General features: G+C 51.1%; 1 protein-coding gene across 12 annotated transcripts in view; it reads right to left on the minus strand.

Moving 5' to 3' along the window:
* The window catches only part of ARRB1 (arrestin beta 1), a 95,854-nt gene that overhangs the window by 19,276 nt on the left and 51,974 nt on the right, over positions 1-24,604 (minus strand). For all 12 annotated transcript variants that reach the window (XR_012423518.1, XR_012423519.1, XM_045371299.2 and 9 more), the window contains exons 2-7: positions 12,015-12,045; positions 9,340-9,400; positions 5,476-5,520; positions 4,498-4,694; positions 3,197-3,256; positions 2,314-2,381 (exon numbers count right to left, since the gene is read on the minus strand). Coding sequence is in view for 10 of the 12 variants with exons in the window: in XM_045371299.2 (XP_045227234.1) it covers positions 2,314-2,381; positions 3,197-3,256; positions 4,498-4,694; positions 5,476-5,520; positions 9,340-9,400; positions 12,015-12,045 (462 nt within the window). In the remaining 2 variants the exon portion in view is untranslated. The remainder of the gene's footprint in view (positions 1-2,313; positions 2,382-3,196; positions 3,257-4,497; positions 4,695-5,475; positions 5,521-9,339; positions 9,401-12,014; positions 12,046-24,604) is intronic.

The raw sequence follows: 24,604 nt of genomic DNA on the forward strand, positions 1-24,604 counted from the left end.
GGATGGATGGAGTGAAAGAGGACCAGGGTCACCTGCCTTCATCCCCTCTCCTTGCAAGCCTCACATCATTCTCCTGCTCAAGAGACTGGCATGGCTCTTCAACGCCTTAGAATCCAGCCAAACTGCAGAGATCAGCATAGGGGTCTGTCACTATCTGGCTCCATTCCATCCTCCCCTGTTCTATCCCAGAAGTGCCCCGTGGCCGCACTTCATTTGGGTCCTGGTACCCAGCAGGAGGCTGAAACAGGGACTACATTTTCACCTCCTGCTTCCCTATGTCACCAAATAGGTAACAATGTCACTTCCCGCCTCCCTATGTCACCTTACACAAATAGTGTCCCTCTGTCATCTCTTTTGGTGACACAGGACACTATTTGTGTAAGCTCTTTAAGGACAGAAATTTGTGTCTAAGGTGTTCACAACTGTACTCTCAGCACCTATAACTGTGCGTGCCATATAATAAACACATGCCAGATATCTATTATGTAAAACTACGCAGAGGGGACAGGGGTCCCAAGAAGAAATGGGGTTTGGGGAGGCGTCGGGGTTCAGGGAGGAGGTGTGGATTCAGTCAGGGGGATGCAAGCCAGTGAAGGGGACAAGCCCAGGGAGGGGAGAAGGGCCATGGATGAGACTGGCTCCACGAAGGTTACAGGGGATCAGGGAGCAAATGAGGATCTGGTGAGGGAGGGAGACTCAGTGAGGCCGTCTCTGAGGCATGCTGGGAATGCTGCATCTCCATTGCTCAGATAAGCTGCTTCCATTGCCTGGAATGGAGGAGCCAGGGTCAAACTCCCAGCTCTCCTCTTGCTAACTATGTGGCCTTGGGTACATTAACCTCTCTGCCTCCATTCCCTCATCTGTAAAGGGTGATGATAGAAGGACCTATCTCTTTTTTTGCTTTTTAAATTTTATTTATTTATTTATTTTGAGGTGGAGTCTCACTCTGTTGCCCGAGCTGGAGTGCAGTGGCGCGATCTCAGCTCACTACAACCTCTGCCTTCCAGGTTCAAGCAATTCTCCTGCCTCAGTCTTCCGAGCAACTGGGATTACAGGCATGTGCCACCACACCTGCCTAATTTTTGTATTTTCAGTAGAGATGGGGTTTCACCATGTTGGCCAGGCTGGTCTGGAACTCCTGGCCTCAAGTGATCTGCCCGCCTTGGCCTCCCAAAGCTCTGGGATTACAGGCGTGAGCCACCGCGCCTAGCCAGGACCTAATTCTTAGAGCTGCTATGAGGATTAAATTAGTTCGTACAGCCCAGCACTGTGAATGGTGCCTGACACCTAATCAGCCCTTGATAAATGATAGCTTCTATATCATTATTATTAGTAACTCCTTGGTGTGGATTTTAAATGTCCCATTGGTGGTAGGGTGAGAGGGGTGGCTCTCAATGTCACCTCCTCTTTCTTGTGCTTGCTAAGCCTCCTCCCACATCCCACAGCACCCTTCCTTTTCCCTTGTCTCAGGTCTTAAGAGGAAAAGGGAGACAGAGAAGCAAGGGAGAAAAGTCCCATCTCCCCACACACAGGCAGGGCTGCAGATGCAAATGTATGCAATACACCCTATAGCCACCAGGTGGCAAACTCAGCCCATGCCCTAAAAAGGCTGCTGTGCCCTCAGCCAACCTCCTCTGGGAACAGTGCCTCTGGATGCAGGAACATCAGCGTTGAGGGCCCACCAGCTCTTCCAGGAGGCAGGCAGAGCACAGCCTGACCCAGGAGGGGCAGGCCTGAGACATCCGGGCCAGCTGTTTCTGGCTGCCAGCCTGGGCTCTCTGTCTGCCCAGGCTGTGCTTCTCTGGAGAATGCTTCCCCTCTCGGATGTGGGCCGAGCTCCCTGTCACTCTGCCCTGGATGGGTTCACTATCTCCACTTCCTCCTCACTTAGAAGCTGCCATTGACACACACTCAACCCCTGCTGAACTCCTCCCAAGAGGAAAACTGGAAAATGGGGATGGTCAGGAAACAGCCTGCTCACGGTTTAACACAATCTGAATTTAGGATTTTTCCAAAACAAATTAAAAAGACATGCAGTCTGGAGGGGATGAAATGAGAGGCAGGGAGATGAGGGAGGAAGCTTCCACAACGGTGCGAAGGAGAAGATGCGGCAGCCTGAACCTGGGCAGTCAAAGCCACCTCCCCCAGGAAGCCCTCCGTGACCTCCCAGCTTCCAGAGTGCCCTTCCAAGGCTGGAATGTGCGCCCCTCCTCACACACTTCCAGGTATTGTTACTTATCTCCTCTTGGACTTTGCCCATCCTGTCTCCCTCCCTCACCCAGCAGGCAGCCCACACCCTGGCATCCTACTCACCGCTTGTGGATCTTCTCCTCCAAATTCTCCGCACAGAAGGCTTTGACTTCATAGTCCACACCGCAAGCCTGTGGGGAAGGGGTCACTGACCACAGGGCCTTGGAGAAGCAGGGTCCCCAGTACACAGCCAGCCTACCTCTCATTTTACAAGCGAGGACACTGGACAGGAACACCAAGCTCCCACAGCCCAGCCCTCCTCGGTCTGGAAGAAGCAGGGGAACGCCCTTGTGCTCAGCCCCAGTGCTGTGCTGCCTCCTCCATCTGACATGGGACATCCCAAATCATCCAAACAGGGCTCTGCTCTTTGGACTCCTGCCTCAGTCTGGGTGGCCATCCTCATCCAGGCAGCTGCCCAGAAATAGCAACAGGTACCTGAGCGGACTGGGGGCACCTACTACTACTGTGTGCAGACCTGGCCCTGGGTGGCTTCTCCGGTATCCCTCTAATAAGACAAGGAGGCACGTGCTGTCATCTCCATCTTGCAGATGAGGAAGCTGGGCTCAAAGATCTGCAGCTAGTGGTGTCACTTCTATCCAAGCCTCAGTTTCCCCATCTGTGACATGGGGATGATCACACCTTGATTCAAGGTTGCCAGGGGTTACGTGAGGCCAGGTGTAGGTCCTCAGAACACTTTGGTCCTGTTGCAACCAACGCCACTCAGGAGGGCCTCTGGATCCATCACTTAATGGGAGAGTGAGGCTGACCCCATACCTGCTGCCCTGTCTAAAGAGAGACTGGTTGTCCAAGGTGGGACCAGCTTAGCCTAACACTGTTCAACAGGGAGAGTGGTTCTGTGTGTCCAGCACCTCCCAGGGAGAAAGCCAGGGACCTGGGGACCTGAGAGTCCTGGAGCCAGAGAGATGGTCCCCTTGGGGTAACCTACCTTCCCTGTGTCTTCGGGCCCCGGCTGCAGTGTCACAGAGCATGGAAGGTTTGGAGGGATCTGTCAAGAAGACAGAACGAGCCATCTATCACATCCACCACTGTCCTGTCTCATGTCTTGCAGCCCAGACACGCCCATACACCTATCAGACCAAGGGCCCCAGGGGACAGGCCATGTCTACCCCATCAGACCATGCCAACCCATGCCCCGCAAGTGTCTGAGTTTTCTTTATCTAAAGAGTTTGGCCTAGCCCAGTTCTCACAGCAATGGTTTAAATAGATCTTTCTATGATGTCTACTGTAGTTGGCAGAATAATGGTCCCCCAAAGATGTCCACACCCTGATCCCCCAAACCTGGGACCTTAACGACAAAAGTGACTTTGCAGATCCAATTAAGGCCTTGAGATGGGGACAGTATCCTGGATGATTTTGGTGGGCCTGATATCATTATAAGAGTCCTTAGAAGTAGAAGCAGGAGGCAGAAATGTACGAGCCAGAGTGATGGGATGTGCAAAAGACTCAACAGCCACTGCTGGCTTTGACGATGGAGGAAGGCACCAGGATCCAAGGAAAGCGAAACTGGAAAAGGTGGACGCTCCCTGAGGGCCTCCAGAGGAGCCAGCCCTGCCATGCCTCCATTGAGGCACAGTGAGACCCGTTTTGGGACTTCTGACCTCCAGAGCTGTAGGCTCATACATCTGTGTTGTTTTAATTGCTGCCAAGTTTGTGGCAATTTGTTTCAGCAGCCATAGGGAGCTAACATGTCTATGTGGAAAAGGTGACTCCATAACCCTCTCCACTCTCTAAGTCTCCCAGAAAGGGAGGGACCACACTGAATCTCAGAATCAGAGAGCCTAAGAAACTTGAGATTTTGAAATCCAGCATCTTAGTCTCTGATTTGAAAGGTGGTGGAGCAGACAGATCACCTACTTGCCATCCCTCTCTTGCGAGCTGGGTTAAACCAGGCAAGTGGGGAGCTGATCTGAGCGGGAGACACCTTGCAGTGACTCACAGGCCACAAAGGGCTCCTGCTTTCTCTGAAGCCCCTTGGCGCCCCCTTTCTCCCACCAATGACCTGGCCTCGGTCTGAGTGGCCCAAAGGTACAGGTGACAAACCCCAGCAGGGGCTAGAGAAGAGACACTTACCAGGTAACATAGGTGTCAGTGCCCCAGGTCCCAGCATACACTGGGAAACTGGGTGGCAGGGAGCAGATGACCCACACCGACCCCTCATGCCCACCCCAGAGGGCTTCCTAGAGGTGGTATTTCTGGAATGGGGCTCCAGGGGTGGCAGTTCCTGACCTCAAAGGTGAAAGGGTAGGCATGCTCGCCCAACTTCTTGATGAGGCGCTCCTGTAGCCGCGTCAGGGGCTTCTTGTCCTCGGGGGCTGGTGGGAAGGACTGCACGTTGGCCACAAACAAGTCCTTGCGAAAGGTCAGGCCCAGGACATCCAGGTCCTCCCGGCCATAGCGGAAGGCGCAGGTCAGCGTCACATAGACTGTGGGGAGCAAGGAGCACTGAGGAGGGGCCTGGGAGAGCAGCAGGTGAGCCCCCCAGAGTGCCAACAGCAGCCATGGGACAAGCCCTGCTGGAGGCCCCAGGCCTGTCCCAAGCTCTTTGGGGATGGCTGTACTGTCTCCACCAGGAGGGGCTGGTATTGAGTACCTGGAAGGATGCCATGGCCTGGCCCCTGGGAGGAGGAGGGGGCTGCCTGCTGAGCAAGCCCTGTCCTTCTTCCCCCTCCCACCTCTCTCCAGGGCATGTGTGGAGGGGTATGGAAATGGTCTGACAGGCTTGGCGGGGGCTGGAGTAGTCTGGCAGGCCTGGGGTGGGGGTAGGAGGACTGAGGAAGGAGCAGGGAGTTGTAGGGGCAGGGCAAGTGCTGGGTGGTATCTGGAAGGCAAGGATCTTGTCACAGCTCAGTCGCCCATTGGTGCACATTGGTGCACATTGTCTTCCTGCACATTGGTGCACATTGATACTGCCCCGGTATCAACGTTCTGTTCTGTTAAAGAAGACCCTAATCCTGCCCTGCTGGCATCCCCAGCCTTGCCATAGTCATGACATATTGATGTGAAAGTGCTCAGGGCATAGGGAAACCTTCTCCCAAAGTAGGCTTGGGGCAGGGCCGTCCCAGGCTGGAGGAGGCAAGGGCATCTGTGGGGGTATTTGTTGAGGCTTTCAGGGGAACCAGTGGGGACGGACAGGGAGATCCTATGCTAGAGGTCCAGGGGGAAGAGGAGGCCCTTGACAGGCTGGGGATGGGGGCCACAGCCTACCTCTCCTCTCTTTGAGATACTCAGGATCCACCAGGACCACACCATCTGGGGAAAGGACAGAGAGTGAGCAGCCTCTCCCAACCTGGCCTCCCAAACCTCTGCGCCCCCAAACACCAGCCCAAGCCCAGATTCAACCATATGTCCATCTAAAATCATCCTGAGAAAAATGGAAAGGCCGGCACCTAGAGGGTGGCACTGCCGACCTCCACCATGCTCTACCTTTCCCTCATCCCAGGCCAGCCTAACAGACCCAGCTGGTGACTTTAAGCAGGTTAGTTAACACTTCTGTTTCTTCATATGTTAGTAAGAATAGTAACACAGGTCCAAAACTCCTAGAACCAGGTATACTTTGGAATTTAGAAATTGTGAAGCATAGAGAGGCAAAATGGGCCGGGCATGGGGGCTTATGCCTATAATCCCAACACTTTGGGAGGCTGAGGCGGGTGGATCACTTGAGGCCAAGAGTTCAAGACCAGCCTGGCCAATATGGTGAAACCTCATCTCTACTATAAATACAAAAATTAGCCGGGCATGGTGGTGGACACCTGTAGTCCCAGCTACTTGGGAGACTGAAGCAAGAGAATCACTTGAACCTGGGAGGCGGAGGCTGCAGTGAGCTGAGATCATGCCACTGCACTCCAGCCTGGGCAACACAGCGAGACTCTGTCTCAAAATAAAATAAAATAGGCAAAATGGTACACGTTCCATATATTCTGTAATGACCTCTGCAAGATCTGCACCCTATTACTAAAGCCATTGATACCTCCGTAGGAACACAAATATTCTCACCAAGAGGCTAAATATAGCCTCACATCAGTTGGGGTCAGGTTTGCCAATGAATGAATTCTGCATTAAACTTGGAAGCAATGCTAGGTTTTCAGAGCTTCTTGGGCTTGCCACATGTGAATCAGGGGTTGTGATCTGCAGTGCCTCCCTCATGGGTCTCCTGTGAGGACTGAATGGGTATACGCATGAATGTGCACATGCGTGCAGCACTTAGACAGCGCCGAGCACTCGAGAGCACTCTGCAGGTTGTGGAAGGTGCCTCAGTGCCCTGGCCCTCGGGAGCAGAGTCCAGCTGAACACAAAGGACATCTCTACTCAGCACCTCAGGAGGCCAGAAACACTGGTTCAGGGTCACCCCCTTGGCTGACATCCCCTGTCTATCTCTGGCCAAACCTTTCTTTCCTCTCTCTCCCCCTACCCTCTAACCCATTGTCATTCCACCGCCAGTGGAAGAGGAGGGCCAGGATGGATCACCAGTGTCCCGTTGGTGAGGCCAGTGGGCTCGGACTTGTGTGCAGGTTTGGTGGGGAACCGGTAAGCATAGGGAGGGTATCATCAGATCAAGCCAAATGGCAGGGTCACTATGGGAGAAGGGTCACAGAGCAGCTCCGCACAGTGCCCCAGAGTGTTCGGGGATCCCAGGGCTCACAAGGGGCCTGATACAGAGGGGGTGCTCTGTGAACACCTGCTGAACAGCTCTCAGGGTGCCTGCGTGTGTTGGGGGCTAGATTCCTACCCCTCTCCTCTCCCAGTCTCTGGGCTGCCTCTGCTGCTGTCCTTAGTAGGCCAATGGGTACGGATAACCCTGGCCTCAGAGGGCCACCAGAAATGACAACATGAAGCAGCCACAGGTGAGCACCGGGATGCCTGCTCCCAGCCTCTGAGGGGCCAGCACAGGGAGAAGATGCCAATGGCAGAGGGACACTGAGCTTCAGAAGACACCAAACAGCATCCTAGGCAGGGTTGGAGGGGAGAAGTGGGGGTGTTTGCTCCAGGCCATGAAGGGCTCTGCTGACTGTCCCCTGGCCCCTGGAGCCCAGTGTCCCCAGGTCTTCCTCCTGGTGAGCTGAAGTCCGCAGCTGGGCTCGCTCCCTTGGCTCAGGGACCACACAAATCACTCCTGCCCTGGCCCCAGGACAGCCCGCAGGGACACTGATGGGAGAGGCCACACTAGGCCTCACTTTGATTTGCTCGTCTTTTTTTTTAAGACAGAGTCTTGCTCTGTCACCCAGGCTGGAGTGCGGTGGCATGATCTCTGCTCACTGCAACTCTGCCTCCCGGGTTCAAAGGATTCTCACGCCTCAGCCACCCCAGTAGCAGGGACTACAGTTGTGCACCACCATGCTCTGCTTTTTTTTTTTTATTATTATTTTTATTTTTATTTATTTATTTATTTATTTTTTTTTTTTGAGACGGAGTCTTGCTCTGTTGCCCAGGCTGGACTGCAGTGGCCGGATCTCAGCTCACTGCAAGCTCCGCCTCCCGGGTTTACGCCATTCTCCTGCCTCAGCCTCCCGAGCAGCTGGGACTACAGGCGCCCGCCACCTCACCCGGCTAGATTTTTGTATTTTTTAGTAGAGACGGGGTTTCACCGTGTTAGCCAGGATGGTCTCGATCTCCTGACCTCGTGATCCGCCCGTCTCGGCCTCCCAAAGTGCTGGGATTACAGGCTTGAGCCACCGCGCCCGGCCATTTTTATTTTTTAGTAGAGATGGGATTTCACCCTGTGGGCCAGGCTGGTCTCAAACTCCTGACCTCGGGTGATTTGCCTTCCAAAGTGCTGGGATTATAGGCATGAGCCACCATGCCCAGCTGGCTTGCTCATCTTTCAAAAATCATTGAACCTCTTTGGACCTCACTGTGCCCATTTATAAAATAGGAGTAATTCTAGGCTTCCCTCTCACAAACAGGCATGAGAAGAGACCATGAGACCAAGGCTCTTCCAATGAGAGCAGTCATTCTTAATCAGGGTGATTCTGCCCCCAGATAAGACACTTTGGCAACGAATAAAGACTTTTTTTTTTTTTTTTTTTTCCCCGAAATGGAGTCTCACTCTGTCTCCCAGGCTGGAGTGCAGTGGCACAATCTCAGCTCCACTACAACCTTCATCTCCCGGGTTCAAGCGATTCTCCCATCCCAGCCTCCCGAGTAGCTGGGGTGGGAGAATTACAGGTGCCCACCGTCACGCCCAGCTAATTTTTGTATTTTTAGTAGAGACAGGGTTTCACCATGTTAGCCAGGATGGTCTCGAACTCCTGACATCAAGTGATCCTCCTGCCTCAGCCTCTCAAAATGCTGGGATTACAGGCATGAGCCACTGTACTCGGCCTAAAGACATTTTTAGTTGTCCTAACTGGAGCATGAGGTACTCTGGGCATTGAATGAGTAGAGGCCAGGGATGTGGCTATCCAGCCTATAACACACAGGACAGGCCACACCAACAAAGAATTATCCAGTCCAAAATGTCAAGCATGCAGAGATTGCAAAACCCTGAATTTGAATAAGAACCTGGAAGATGCCTTCGGCCACAGCCCAGGTCCTGGCAGGACCGCCATGTACGTGAGGACAGCTCCCATTTCACAAGTTCTAAGAAGGACTCTCCCTCTCTCTCCCACCCTTTGCCATCACACGGAAGCAGAACAAAGAGTTTTGCAGACTCTGCCAGGTTTGAACCGGGCTCCTCTATCTACTCGCTCTGTGACCTGGAGTAAGTCACTGAGCCACTCTGTGCCTCATTCTCCTTGTCTGTAAAGCAGGGCTAGTCATCATAGCCACCCCCACTGTCTGCTACATGACACGCCTTATAGTAAGTGGTGGTGTCTGTCGTCATCACCCTCACCCTTCTTACCGTCATCAGGACGCCTTCCCTGATTCTACCTCAGTCCTTCCCACAGTCTCTTCTTGCAGTCCTCACTTGAGTGGGAAAGTAGCTGCTCAGTAAATGCTTGCTGTCTGAAGCAGGAAGCCATCCACCCCCGTTCTTGGCACCAAGCCCCTCTGGAGAGCTGAGAGCTATTTCTGGGAGGCTTGGCCAGCCCCATGTTCCCCCAGCCCTCCTCTCGCCCTCCAGGGACTCACCCACAGGGTCCACGAGGTCGATGTGGTCCACAAAGTCCCGCTTTCCCAGGTAGACGGTGAGCTGGGGAGGAGAGGCATAGGGGGCGTTAGCAGCCGCAGGCCCGGAGGACATAGGACCCTGCCCTGGAGGAAACCCTGAGAGCAGCCTCTGAAACTCCAGACCCATCCCTAACTCTTATCAAAATCCTAACTGGACTTGGGCCTTCACCCCATCCCTAATACCAAGATTCGCAAACCCTTGTAAAATCTTAAAAGCACCTCTTCCTCCCAAAACCCTGTGAAGAAGTCATTATTGTTCCTGTTTTACAGATGAGGACACTGAGGCCTGGAGAGATCTTCATGCCAAGCACCACTGCCGGTGGAGCAGCAGCGGCAGAGAAGCCAGGTGAATGGGAGTGCGGGCATCTCAGAGGGTGAGAGCCCCCAGGCAGGCAGGAGCACGGAGCCCTCAGAGGCTCTGAACGCGGGCCGCACTGTGTTCTTCAGTTGCTCCTCCTCCCATGTAGCCAGGCAGGGATCCACTGATACGAGGACTCGTTTTCTTTCTCTTAATTTTTTTTTTATCGAGATGGAATTTTGCTCTTGTTGTCCGGCCTAGAGTGCAATGGCGCGATCTCAGATCACTGCAACCTCAGCCTCCCGGGTCCAGGTGATTCTCCTGCCTCAGCCTCCTGAGTAGCTGGGATTATAGGCGTGCACCACCACGTGCGGCTAATTTTTGCATTGTTAGTAGAGACGGGGTTTCACTATGTTCGTCAGGCTGGTCTCAAACTCCTAACCTCAGGTGATCAGCCTGCCTCGGCCTCCCAAGGTGCTAGGATTACAGGCGTGAGCCACCGCGCCCAGCCTAATTGATTTTTTAAATTGACTTAAAAGTATATGTTATTTATCATGCACAACACAATGTTTTAAAATAGATATACATTGTGGAAAGGTGACCTCCAGCTAATGAACAAATGCACCGCCTCACACAGTTAGCAGTTCTGTGTGTGACGACTTGCCTTCTGAAGCACTGAGGGGTCGGGGACTCATGCCCCACTCAGTAGCCAGCCAGGAGGGAAAAACTCCGAGACAGAATTCCAGCAGCTAAACCAGATCCAGAGTGTCACCCTGATGTGTCTGTTGCTCAACAACCCTTCAATCCTCGTGACTCAATCGCCATCATTATTTCTCAGGTCCATCCCTTTCCATCCCCACAGCCACTCCTGCCTAGACTACCACACCAGCCCCTTGCTGCTCACTCGCTGAGAGCCTGCTCTCCTCTTTAGCTAGACTAGACATTCTAAAACGCAAATCTTTTTTTTTTTTTTTTTTTTTGAGATGGAGTCTCGCTCTGTCGCCCAGGCTGGAGTGCAGTGGTGCAATCTCAGCTCACTGCAACCTCTGCCTCCTCGGTTCAAGTGATCCTCACACCTCAGTCTCCCAAATAGGTGGAACTACAGGCATGCACCACCACGCCTGGCTAATTTTTGTATTTTTAGTAGAGACAGGGTTTCAAACTCCTGACCTCAAGTGATCCACCCACCTTGGCCTCTCAAAGTGCTGGGATTATAGGTGTGAGCCACCACGCCCAGCCCTAAAATTCAAATCTAACCATGCTACTGCCGCCTGAAACCCATTAATGGTTCCTCAGTGTCCAAAAATAAGGATGACAAATGGGTTTCATTCCAAGTGCCAACTCAGATCTACCAGCGGGGAGAGGGGGCAGGGAGCTGTCTGGGACTCTGGGCTAAGAAGAAATCTAAGATGAAACCCTGGTGCAGCAGGAAAGGGCGATGGCGACTGATGTTATCTGCTGTGGGCACAGAAGAGAGATGTGGAAGCACATGTGGTGCTATTTGCCAACCCAGGCCAGCTCGTAAGCCAAGCCACAGGGTTCCTGTGACCAGCCCTGCAGCCTCTCAGCCTCAGCCTCCCTCTTGGCACTCTGAACTCAGCTGCTTAAGATTCCCACAGTCCCTATGCTTTTGTGTCCTGCCTACAACGCTGTTTTCACCTTGCCTTGCTGGAAATGCATCCCTCCTAGAAGCTGCCACTGCCCACCAGGCTGGGTCCTGCAGCCCCGATGGCCCCATATCTCCCACCTGCCACTTCATGCTGAAATGATGGATTTCGGTGTCTGTCTCTGCCATCTGGCTGTGAGAGGCACAGGCTGTGCCTCATTCATCTCAGTAGACCCTGCCCCTGTCCCCACCGGCTCAGCCCAGACCTGGTGTGGAATGGTGTCAATGTCTACCTGCTGAACTGAGGGGGAAGCAGGATGGCGTCTGGGCCTGCAGGGAGAAAGCAAGAGAGCCAGACCCTGGGAGCTGCCCTGGCTAAGGGTCCTCTCACAGCAGGGGACTCACTCCCCCAGGGCCCTCGGCGCTTACTGATTGGCTTGTCCTCCACTGTCACACACTTACTGAAGTCTCTCTATGACAGGCCATCTCTCTCCACACCAGAGCTCAGGGAGCTGTGCTTCCCCACTCAGAAAGTTTCCTGAGTGTGTCCTTCCCCCTTCAACTGACAGCTCCAAAAGACAGAGCTGTGTCACCCCTAAGACGGGGAGCAGCACCTGCCCCCTCCCACAGAGGTGTGCACTTCAGGGGACATGCCATTTCCTCTGCTTCCCAACAGAAAATGACCAGAGTGTGAGGTCAGGGAGTTGCTGGGCACAGCTGTTACAGACTCACCTTTCCATTCGGACTGGCCTTCTTGAACACTCTGTGGAGAGAAAGACAGGTCAGGCCAGGGTTCACAAATCCTGCCCAGGAGCAAGTTCCTGTGGGCCACCTTGAGGCAGGACCGGGGACCAGGGCTGGAGTGACTGACAGGCACCATGCAAGCTTGAGATCCGAATAGTGCCCATGTAATCTGCTCTTACCATCTCCACTGGTAAGCCTCCACGATAGCCATTAGAGCTCTCCTGGGCTACGCAACAGCCCCCTTGCAGTCAGGTCTTTGCAGGGCAGGCTGCGGAAGTCTCCAAGTGCAAATTTTCTAAGCTCAAGCGAGGAAAAGCCTGGCATGTTGTAAGGTCTGTGTGATCTACTCTCACCTCCTGGTGTCACCTCCTACTACTCTCCCTCACCCATCTCCAGCCACATCTGCCCCTGGCTGGTCCTCGAGCACACCAGGGCGATTCCCACCTCAGGGACAGTTCAGAGGCTCTCCCTGAGACATCTGCATGCTCAACCGCACTGTGTCCCGGGCCTGAAGTCCCTCTCTTGCTCCACTTCTTCTTTTTCCATAGCACTCATCACTTTCCGTTTTGAGACAGGGTTTCACTCTGTCACCCAGGCTGGAGTGCAGTGGTGTGATTTCTGCTCACTGCTTCAACCTCTGCCTTCCAGGCTCAAATGATCTTCCCTGCTCAGCCTCTCAAGTCACTGGGACCACAGGCACACGCCACCACCCCAGGCTAATTTTTATTTTTTGTTTTCTTGTTTTGTTTTGTTTTTTGGTAGAGATGGGATTTCACCATATTGCTTAGGCTGGTCTTGAACTTCCGGACTCAAGCAATCTGCCCACCTTGACTTCCCAAAGTGCTGAGATTACAGGTGTGAGCCACCGCGCCCAGCCAACACTTAACACTTTCGAACGTATACATATTTTACTTGTTTATTATGTGTCTGCTCTGCTAACATGTCACTCCACGAGGGCAAGGATCTTTGTTTCTCTTATCCACAGATGCATCTATCCCAAGCACCCAGAATGGCACTGCAATCATTGTTTAATAAACGATGGGTCTAGGCACAGTGGCTCATGCCTGTAATCCCAACATTTTGGGAGGCTGAGGAAGTCAGGAGTTCAAGACCAGCCTGACTAACGTGGTGAAACCCCGTCTCTATTAAAAATGCAAAAATAAGCTGACGTGGTGGCGGGCACCTGTAATCCCAGCTACTTGGGAGGCTGAGGTAGGAGAATTACTTGAACCCAGAAGACGGAGGTTGCAGTGAGCCAAGATCGTGCCACTGCACTCCAGCCTGGGCAACAGAATAAGATTCAGTCTCAAAACAAAAACAAACAAACAAAAAATGAATGGCAGGTAGCAAACACTCAGTAAACAGTTGAACAGGTGAAGGAATGAATGAGTGAAGGAATCAACCACCTTACTTAACAGAAACTGAAGCCCAGGAAAGGCAGAGAATAAGCCATGGTCACCCAGCAGTGCTAGACAAGGAATCAGGTCGAGATGTAGTCCATGACTCCCAAAAAGTGGAACTCACTTGCCTTCCATATCTCCTCCTGCCCTCTCCCACAAGCTGGGTCTTGGAGCCTGAGACCCCCTTCCCCAACAGCTAGCTCCAGGATCTCTCAAAGTAATTGTTGGGAGGGAGAGAAGAAAATTGAAAGATAGAGACAGAGACCCCGAGATAAGACAGGGGGTTGGGGAAGAGAGAGGAGGATAGGGACACAGACCCTGGACGGGTGAAAATGAAAGATGAAATAAGAGAGGCTAAAACAGCCATGGACAGGGGTAGGGTAGGCACACCTGAGGCTGAGAGGGCTTCCTGCCACCCAGTCCTCCCCCAGGAGCACAGGGCCCAGCAGGCACCAGGGTGGGCAGGACAGTGAGGCCCGCCAAGGCACAGGGACAGCCACTCCTGCCTCCTTCCGGAAGAGATGGTGAGTGGGTGGTGGCTCTGCGCTGCCTTCATAGCCCTGGCCCTGCCCACCCCCACCTCTCACTTCTGGGCTGGCAGGAACCACTGATGGGTGTGAGCATGGCTTGCTAAGAAGCCTGGCACATCCCGCCCCACCTCCCCTGGGAGACTGGGCTTTTCTCCTCCTCATAAATATGTATTTATTTATTTATTCATTCTTATTTTTTTGAGACTGAGTCTCGCTCTGTTGCCCAGGCTACAGTGCAGTGGTGTGATCTCAGCTCACTGCAACCTCCATCCCCCTGGTTCAAGTGATTCTCGTGCCTCAGCCTCCCTTGTAGCTAGGATTACAGGCGTGCACCACCAGGCCAGGCTAATTTTTGTGTTTTTAATAGAGACGGGGTTTCACCATGTTGGTCAGGCTGGTCTCAAACTCCTGACCTCAAGTGATCCGCCCACTTCCAGCCTCCCAAAATGCTGGGATTACAGGCGTGAGTCACCACATCCAGCTTCCTTCTCATAAATATTTATTAGTGTTCAGAGTGTGAAGATGCCACAGTCAGCTGGAGTGTGATAATTGCTAAAGTGAGGAAATAAACAGATCACACAGTTTGAAGCAGCAGCTCCCAAGGTGGGACTGGCCTGCAGAGAAGACCAGAGAAGTGGCACCAGCCACAAGGGACTCCACCTGCTTCCAGAAGCCCTGGGAGTCCATGGTCTGAGGGAAAGAGAGGCCACAGTGCCTGAGCCCACTAACAACTGAGTCAGGGAAAACCATTCCAGGGACTGTTGGAAGGAGCGAGACACCCTGGTCAGGCCGGAAGGGGCAACTTCACGAAGGGAGGGAGGGAAGACAGAACTTTGTTGAGTGGCTAATTATTTCTCATAATAGCTCTGTGAAATGGGGATTATCATCCTCATTTTACAGGTAATTAGCTCAAGGCTCACAGAGATGCAGTAATTTCTGCAAGAACACACAGCAAGCCAGGGGCTCAGTCAGGATTCAGACCCAATTCTGTCTGCCTGCCTCCAGAAGCTGGGTGCTTCATATCCAACCCGGCTGTTTTCCTAAACCGGGTGTTTTCAACAACACTGGGAATAACAATAAAGAGGGGAAATGAGGAGAGGAGAGGGGCAAGGGGCAGAGTGAGTGTGACCACGGTAGGAAGTGTGGCCAGCAGTGGGGAATGACCTGCTGCTAACCTCGTCAGCACCAGGACCACCTCCTTCAGGAAGCAGGACTCTGATGGCTTCCTCAAATGACAGCAGCAGCCACCACATTCCCCAAGAGCATGCCATGCTCTAGACGTGACTTTAGTTATTTTTCCTAGAATACTGCTGATCCTTACAATCTCATTTCAGAGATGAAATTGAGGCTCACCAAGGTGAAGCATGGTCTGCCTGTCTCCAGAGCCCATGTACTTTCCACTCCGTGACACTGTCAAGCCCTCTGTGATAAAACTCCTCTGACTTCCCGACCCTAACACTATCAGAAAAGAGGCCCCTGTGAGGATTTTTCGTTTCCTGGGACCTCCACCTATGCAGTGTCACACAGATGGCTCTGTCTGTCAACTTTGAAGAGCATGCACACACGTCCAAGACTGGTCAAAGCTAAATTTCCAGGATGCCAGAGGCAGGGTCTGTCTCGCCCCCAGCCCCATCTATGCCCCACAGCCTGATTCACAGAGCTGGGTGCCTATAAGAGACATACGGGCAGTGTTCCAGCTGATTAAGCCTCAGTGGAGACGAGAAACACAACCAGCCCCCACCACACCTGACCCCACCACCCAGGGTAGCTCAAGAAAAGCGGAGGGCATGTTATAAGAAGGCAAAACTCTCAAGGGATGCAGGCAGGATGCATGGTGGCTGGCGCAGGACCTGGGAAGCCATCTGAATCTCAGGCAGTCTCACTCTCTCTGCACCTCTCCTCCTGGGGCTGCATGTTCCCCCAGTTGCACTGCTTTCTGGGCGGCTGCCCCCTTGCCTCTGTGGACCAGCTGTCTCTACTTACTCAAGGCTTTTCTCCTCCTCCATCCTTTTGGCTTGGATGTGACTCCCACTCTGACACTGTTTCCACTGTGCTTCTCACTCAGCTTCCCACCGCTAACTGGTTGAATGGCCCACTTCCAAATTCCCAGGAGAGGAATTTGATTGGTCAGCATTGGTCATGTGTTCCACACCTGGGCCAATCAGCTATATCTAGGTGTGTCATATGGTCCAGGAGGCCTGGGCAGAAGAGGGTCTGTAATGTTTTCCAAACAGGGGATCACAACATACTAGTTGATAATAAAACCAACTTATGGCTGGGCATGGTGGCTCATGCCTGTAATCCCAGCACTTTGGGAGGTGGAGGTGGGAGGATCACTTGAGGTCAGGAGTTCAAGACCAGCCTGGTCAACATAGTGACACTCCGTCTCTACTAAAAATACAAAAATTGGCCAGGCATGGTGTCATGCGTCTGTAGTGCCAGCTACTCGGGAGGCTGAGGCAGAAGAATTGCTTGAACCAGGGAGGCAGAGGTTGCAGTGAGCTGAGATGGTGCCACTGCACTCCAGCCTAGGCAACAGAGCAAGACTCCGTCTCAAAAATAAATAAATAAATAAATAAATAAATAAATAAATAACCAACTTAAGAGATTTTTTTTTTTAATGAAATGGAATGGAATAGAAAATATAAGCATGCACTGCAGGTAGCAAGGTATAATAGACATTATTATATTCACCAAAATTCAGTTTCCCTCTAAGCCTGGGGGTATGTGAATATCAGATTTCTGTGGTACTATGAAGTTAGGCATGTCCATGTGGCTTGCTCTGGCCAATGAAATATGAGTAGAAGTGCCAGATGTCAGCGCCAGGCAGATTTAAGTGCTGGTGCTTCATTCCCCATGCCCTCTGTATTCGTTTTCTATGGCTGCTGTAACAAGTTACCACACACTTAGTGGCCTAAACCAACACAAACAGGTCAGGTGTGGTGGCTCACGCCTGTAATCCCAGCACTTTGGGAGGCCGAGGTGGGAGGATCACTTGAGTTCAGGAGTTCAAGACCAGTGTGGGCAACATGGTGAAACTCCGTCTCTACAAAAATACAAAAATTAGCCAGGCGTAGTGGCGTGTGCCTATAGTACCAGCTACTCAAAGGCTGAGATGGGAGGATCACTTGAACCTAGGAGGCGGAGGCTGCAGTGAGTCAAGATTGTGCCATTGCACTTGAGCCTGGGCGACAGAAGGAAACCCTGTCTCAAAAAAAAAAAAAAAAAACCCACACACACACACACACAACATATTATAGTTTGGTAGTTCAGAAACACTAAATGGGGCTCACTGGACTAAATTCAAGGTACCCGCAGGGCTGCATTCATTTCTGGAGGCTCAAGGGATAAATCTGTTTCCCTGACCTTCCCAGCTTCTAGGGGCTGCCCACATTCCTTGGCTCATGGCCCCTGCCTCTATCTTCAAAGCCAGCAAGAGCAGGTCGAGTTCTTATCACATTGCCTCACTCTGATCTTCTCTTCTGCCTCTCTCTTCCATTTATAAAGACCCCTGGGATTATGTTGAACCCATCTGGATAATCCAGAACAATCTCCCTATTTTAAGGTCGGTTAATTAGCAACCTTAATTCCATCTGCAACCTTCATTACCCTCTGCCATGTGACATATCATATTCACAGGTTCCAAGGATTATGACGTAGACATCTTTGGGAAGAGCATTCTTTTGCCTGCCATGCTGTCTTTCCTTTGCCACTGAAACCAGCAATGATCTGCATGAGAAAGCCTCCATCAACCTAAATCCCAGGGCTGCCCCACTACATGACAGATGTGTAGCATAAAGGAGAATGAAAGCTCTTGAGCCACTAAGATTTGGGGGTTCTTACTGCTGCAGGCTGGCTTCTCCTGGCTGATACAAAAAGTGAGTATTGGCTGGGCACAGTGGCTCAAGCCTATAATCCCAACACTTGGGAGGCCAAGGCGGGCAGATCACTTGAGGCCAGGAGTTCGAGACCAGCCTGGTGAACATAGTGAAACCTTGTCTCTACTAACAATACAAAAAATTAGCCAGGTGTGGTGGCACATGCCTGTAATCCCAACTACTCAGGAGGCTGAGGCATGAGAATCACTTGAACCTGGGAGGCAGAGGTTGCAGTAAGGTGAGATCGCGCCACTGCACTCCAGCCTGGGTGACAGAGTAAGGCTCTGTCTCAAAATTAAATAAATAAATAAATAAATAATAGAGTATTATTTAGCAAAATGTTTGTTTCAGGTGAATGTGTGTGTACTGAATTACAACGTAAAACGAATTTCACGATGCAAATTTTAAAATGTTTCAGATCCACTGTTCTAGAAAAACATGCCTAAACCAAACATGCCCTATCAGTGTCCGTGCAGACTGCTGGATGCTGTCTTCTGATTCCATTCCATCAAGGTGATGCTGCCAGGAAGACGGGTAAGTCAACTCTCCATGAACCAGAATGTCAGCTTCTCCAGTGAGCCCCATTCCCCACCTGCAGCACAGGGTACCTGTGGACCAACTTTGACACTAATATTTCACTGCTCTTCGGTGAGCCATCAGTCCTCCCAGTGTCCCTTTGTGCCTGTCAGGGAGAGGGCTACACGACAAAGGACCCAAACGAAGCACCTTCCAACATTGATTACACCAAAACAAGAGTTTATAATTCTACATGATACAGCTACACAAGGAATATTTTTTTCCTTTATTTTTTGAGATGGGTCTCACTCTGTCACCCAGGCTGGAATACAGTGGCGCCATCGCGGCTTGCTGCAACCTCCACCTCCCGGGCTCAAGCGATTCTCCTGCCTCAGCCTCCCAAGTAGCTGGGATTACTGGCGTGTGCCACCATGCCCAGCTAATTTTTTGTATTTTAGTAGAGAGAGGGTTTCACCATATTGTCCAGGGTGGTCTCGAACTTCTAAGCTCAGACAATCCACCTGCCTCGGCCTCCCAGAGTACTGGGATTACAGGCATGAGCCACTGTGCCCAGCCAACAATGGAATATTATACAGCACTGAAATTAGGTTTCCATCTTTCATAACATAAGGAAATGCCTATCATAGAATAGTAAGCAGAGTAAGTCAGGAATCAGAACAGTACGTTTGGCATGAGCTCAACTTTACACTCAATAAATACCCAAAACAAAAAAATGAGAAGACTTAATGTTGTTAAGATGCCTACGCTCCCCTAACTGATTCAATATAATCTTTATCAAATCCCAGCTAGCTTTTTTGCAGAAATTGACAAGCTGATCCTAAAATTCATAAGGAAATGCCAGGGAGCCAGAATAGCCAAACTATCTTAAAAATAATAATAATAATAGAACCAAGTTAGAAGACTCACACTTCCCACTTTCAAAACTTACTACAAAGCTACAGTAATCAAGACTATATTGTGCTGGCATAAAAACAGACATATAGGGCCGGGTGCGGTGGCTCACGCCTGTAATCCCAGCACTTTGGGAGGCCGAGACGGGCGGATCACGAGGTCAGGAGATCGAGACCATCCTGGCTGACACAGTGAAACCCCGTCTCTACTAAAAAATACAAAAAAACTAGCCGGGCGAGGTGGCGGGCGCCTGTAGTCCCAGCTACTCGGGAGGCTGAGGCAGGAGAATGGCGTGAACCCGGGAGGCGGAGCTTGCAGTGAGCCAAGATCACGCCACTGCACTCCAGCCTGGGCGGCAGAGCGAGACCCTGTCTCAAAAAAAAAAAAAAAAAAAAAAAAAAAAAAAAAATTAGCCGGGCATGGTGGAGGGCACCTGTAATCCCAACTACTCGGGAGGCTGAGGCAGGAGAATGGCGTGAACCTGGGAGGTGGAGCTTGCAGTGAGCCGAAATGGTGCCACTGCACTCCAGCCTGGGTGACAGAGTGAGACTCCATCTTAAAAAAAAAAAGACATGTAGATCAATGGGATATAATTGAGAGTCTAGAAATGAACCCATATATTTATGGTCAATTGATTTTTTTACAAAGGAGCCAAGGCAAGTCAATGGGGAAAGAACATTGTTTTCAACAAATGGTGCTAGGACAACTGGATAGTCGCACACAAAAAAACAAAGTTAGATCCCGACCTCACATCATGTACAAAAATTAACTCAAATGGGGCCGGGCGCTGTGTCTCACACCTGTAATCCCAGCACTTTTGGGAGGCTAAGGCGGGCAGATCACCTGAGGTCAGGAGTTCGAGACCAGCCTAGTCAACATGGTGAAACCCTGTCTTTACTAAAAATACAAAAATTAGCCAGGTGGACCGGGCGCGGTGGCTCAAGCCTGTAATCCCAGCACTTTGGGAGGCCGAGGCGGGTGGATCACGAGGTCAGGAGATCGAGACTATCCTGGCTAACATGGTGAAACCCCGTCTCTACTAAAAATACAAAAAACTAGCCGGGCGTGGTGGCGGGCGCCTGTAGTCTCAGCTACTTGGGAGGCTGAGGCGGGAGAATGGCGTGAACCCGGGAGGCGGAGCCTGCAGTGAGCTGAGATCACGCCACTGCACTCCAGCCTGGGAGACACAGCGAGACTCCATCTCAAAAAAAAAAAAAAAAATTAGCCAGGTGTGGTGGCGGGCGCCTGTAATCCCAGCTACTTGGGAGGCTGAGGCAGGAGAATCGCTTGAACCCAGGAGGCGGAGGTTGCAGTGAGCCGAGATCATGCCACTGCACTCCAGCCTGGGTAAGAGAACAAGACTTTGTCTCAAAAAAAAAAAAAAGTAAATGGACGAGAGACCTAAATGTAAAAGCTGCAGCTATAAAACTCTTAGCAGAAAACATAAGTAAAGTCTTCATGACCTTGGGTTAGGCAATGATTTCTTAGATATGACACCAAAAGCACAATCAACTGAAGAAAAAGTAGACAAAATTTTAAAACTTTTGTGCTTCAAAAGTCACTGTCAAGAAAGAGAATATCGGGGAGTGGAGGGCGGGAGGAAGGATAGCATTAGGAGAAATACCTAATGTAAATGATGAGTTAATGGGTGCAGCAAACAAACATGGCACATGTATACATATGTAACAAACCTGCAGGTGCCCTGTACCCTAGAACTTAAAGTATAATTAAAAAAAGAAAGAAAGGAAGGAAGGAAGGAAGGAAGGAAGGAAGGAAGGAAGGAAGGAAGGAAGGAAGGAAGGAAGGAGGGAAGGGAGTAGACAACCCACAGAATGGAGCAAATATTTTCAAATCAGGTCCTAATAGCCAGGATATATTAAGAACGATTGCAACTCGCCGGGCGCGGTGGCTCAAGCCTGTAATCCCAGCACTTTGGGAGGCCGAGACGGGTGGATCACGAGGTCAGGAGATCGAGACCACCCTGGCTAACCCGGTGAAACCCCGTCTCTACTAAAAAAAAATGCAAAACACTAGCCGGGCGAGGTGGTGGGCGCCTGTAGTCCCAGCTACTCGGGAGGCTGAGGCCGGAGAATGGCATGAACCCAGGAGGCGGAGCTTGCAGTGAGCTGAGATCCAGCCACTGCACTCCAGCCTGGGCAACAGAGCGAGACTCCGTCTCAAAAAAAAAAAAAAAAAAAAAAAGAACGATTGCAACTCAACAACAAACAGGCAAATCACCCATTTTTAAATGGGCAATGGATTTGTTTGAATAGGCATTTCTCCAAAGAAGATATTCACGTGGCCAATAAGCACATGAAAAGATGTCCAGCATCATCAGTCATCAGTCAAAACTGCAATGATACACTTCACACCCATTAAGATGGCTATACTCAAAAGGAAGGATAGTAAGTATGGACAGGAATGTGGAAAAACTGGAACCTTCATACATCACTGGTGGGATTGGAAAGTGGGGCCGTCACTTTGAAAAACAGTTTGGCGGTTCGTTTAAAAGTTAAACCAAGAGTTAACATATGACTCAGTAAGTCCCCTCCTGGGTATACACCCAAAGGAACTGAAACTGTCCACACACAAAAACTTGTGCATAAATGTTTGTAGCAGCATTATTCAAAATAGCCAAAAAGAGTGGGGAAAAAAATCTATCAACAAATACATGTATCTTTTTAAAATTCAGTCTATACATACAATGGAATATTATATAGTCATAAAATGGGATGAAGTACTGATTCATGCTACAACATAATGAACCTTGAAAACATTGTTAAGTAAATTAAGCCAGACACAGAAGGCTGCATATTATAGGATTCCACTTGCATGAAATGTTCAGAGTAGGCAAATTGCTAGAGAGAAGGTAAATTAGCGGTTGCCAAGGGTTGATGGAGTGGGAAATGGGGAGTGACTGCTAATTGGTACAGAGTTTCTTTGGGAGGTGATGAAAATGTTCTGGAATTGGATAGTGGTGATGGTTATACAAACTTGTGAATATATACGAAAACCACTGAATTTTACCCTAAAAGTGTGAATATTACGGTATATTACATCTCAATTTAAAAAAAAAAAAAAAACTAAAAAAAGACAGAATGAAAAAAAGGGAAATGTGCCTAAATACTCACAGGAGTTGAAGAAGACTCCGCCACCCACACAATTCTTTATATCTATAATTTTTCTGTTATACAACAAGCATAAAGTACTTTATAAAGATGCTTGGGTTTCCCTAACAAGATATGTCTCAAGTCAAGGAGAAAGGAGAATCTAGAAATCAAAAAAAATGGCCGGGCGCAGTGGCTCAAGCCTGTAATCCCAAAACTTTGGGAGGCCGAGACGGGCGGATCACGAGGTCAGGAGATCGAGAACATCCTGGCTAACACAGTGAAACCCCATCTCTACTAAAAAAAATACAAAAAACTAGCCGGATGTGGTGGCACGTGCCTGTAATCCCAGCTACTCGGGAGGCTGAGGCAGGAGAATCGCTTGAACCCGGGAGGCGAGGTTGCAGTGAGCTGAGATTGTGCCACTGCACTCCAGCCTGGGCAACACAGTAAGACTCTGTCTCAAACAACAACAACAAAAAGAAAGCTTATCCAGGAGAGAAACCAAGTCCAGTTACTGCTCTAAGCTGGTTATAAATATCAACTCACTTATTTCTCCAACAACTCTATAACAAGTATTACTATTATCCCACTTCACAGATAAGAAAACTGAGGCACAGAGAGGTTAAGTAATTTACCTAGGGTCACACAGCAAGTAAACAACAGATCTAGATATCAGAGCCCAGGTACTCCAGCTCCAGAGACCACACTTTTAATCACTCACAATACTGCCTGAGAGGTGGGATTATGTGGTTCTATCTGGAGAGTCAAGAAAGCCTTCAGGGCTGGCCGCTGTGGCTCATGCCTTTAGTCCCGGCACTTTGGGAGGCTGAGGTGGGCGGATCACGAGGTCAAGAGATTGAGACCATCCTGGCCGACATGGCGAAACCCCATCTCTACTAAAAACACAAAACTTAGCTGGGCGTGGTGGTGGGCACCTGTAGTCCCAGCTACTCTGGAGGCTGAGGCAGGAGAATCACTTGAACCCAGGAGGAGGAGGGTGCAATGAGCCAAGATCGCGCCACTGCACTCCAGCCTGGCAACAGAGCAAGACTCCATCTCAAAAAACAAAAACAAAAAAGCCTTCAAGGGAAGAGGTAGCAATGAGGAAAATCTTGAAGGACACATGAGGTGCAGAAGGGGTGACCACACTGCAGGCAGAGGCCTGGAGAGGGCAACTGAGTCCACCGGGTGCTCAGGAGACAGCGAGCCTCTGACGTGGCTGGAGTGTACCCTAAGTGCCTGGGAGGAGCCCCAGGGGAAGAGGCTGGGCTGGAGAATGGTCCGTTCGCTCCACAGAGAATCACGGAGAACTTGTATGTGTGGGCCCTCGGCTAGGAGGGTAGGGCCGTGAAGGGTCTTGAGTGCTGGGCCGAGGAACTTGGACCTTATCCAGAAGGCAATGGGGAGCGATGGGCATTTGAGGGAAGAGAGACTGATGGGCCAGGGCCATATTTTGGATCCAGAGAGGCCCTCAATTCCATAATGTTCCCCCATCCCTGCCCGATAGCAGCCATGGCTCAGCTGGGTAGGGTGGGGAGACGCAAGGGGGCATTCACTCAGACTCAACCGCCCTACATTCTGACCCACTTTCCTGGGTGTGAGAGCAGCCATCAGGGAGCAGGGAGGTGTGGGGAGCAGGTGGCAGCGGCTGCAGAGAGGTTCCTAGGCCTTTATCACATTCTCCCTGGTAGCAGAGTTATTTGTGTACCAGCTTGTCTGCCCTGCCAGAATTTCCCAGCCCTCCCTGTGTTAGAGCGTGGTCTGCCTGTTTACCCGCCATCAGTGCACCTGCTTTTCAGGACAGCCCGGGAGGGGGAAGCAGGCAGGAAGGCAAGAAATGTCACCCCATTTCAGAGATTTCCGGAGCCTGAGGGAGCACAGTCCCACCTGCTTCATTTCCCAGATGGAGAAATCAAAGTGAGAGAAGAGCCTCACACCAGGCCAGGAAGCTCAGGCTCAGGGAGACTCACTAGTGTGCCCAGAGTCAGACTGGGATGGGGACCGCTGGCTTCTGTGGTTCCCGTCTCCTGTCACATCCCTGCTGAAATCCGCCATGGCTCCCAGGGCACAGGGCAGTGCCTGGCAGGCCAGAGGGGTCAGGGATGGTAGCTGGCGGGTGAGGGGTTCTGGCCAAGTCAGTCTCCTGGGCTGCAGACTTCCCATAGACTTCTAGGCAGACAGCAATTCCCCAAGCCTCCTGCTGCATTCATGGGTTCACTTTTTTGGCCATGA

Source organism: Macaca fascicularis, chromosome 14, assembly GCF_037993035.2.
Source record: "Macaca fascicularis isolate 582-1 chromosome 14, T2T-MFA8v1.1".
Lineage (NCBI taxonomy): Eukaryota > Metazoa > Chordata > Mammalia > Primates > Cercopithecidae > Macaca > Macaca fascicularis.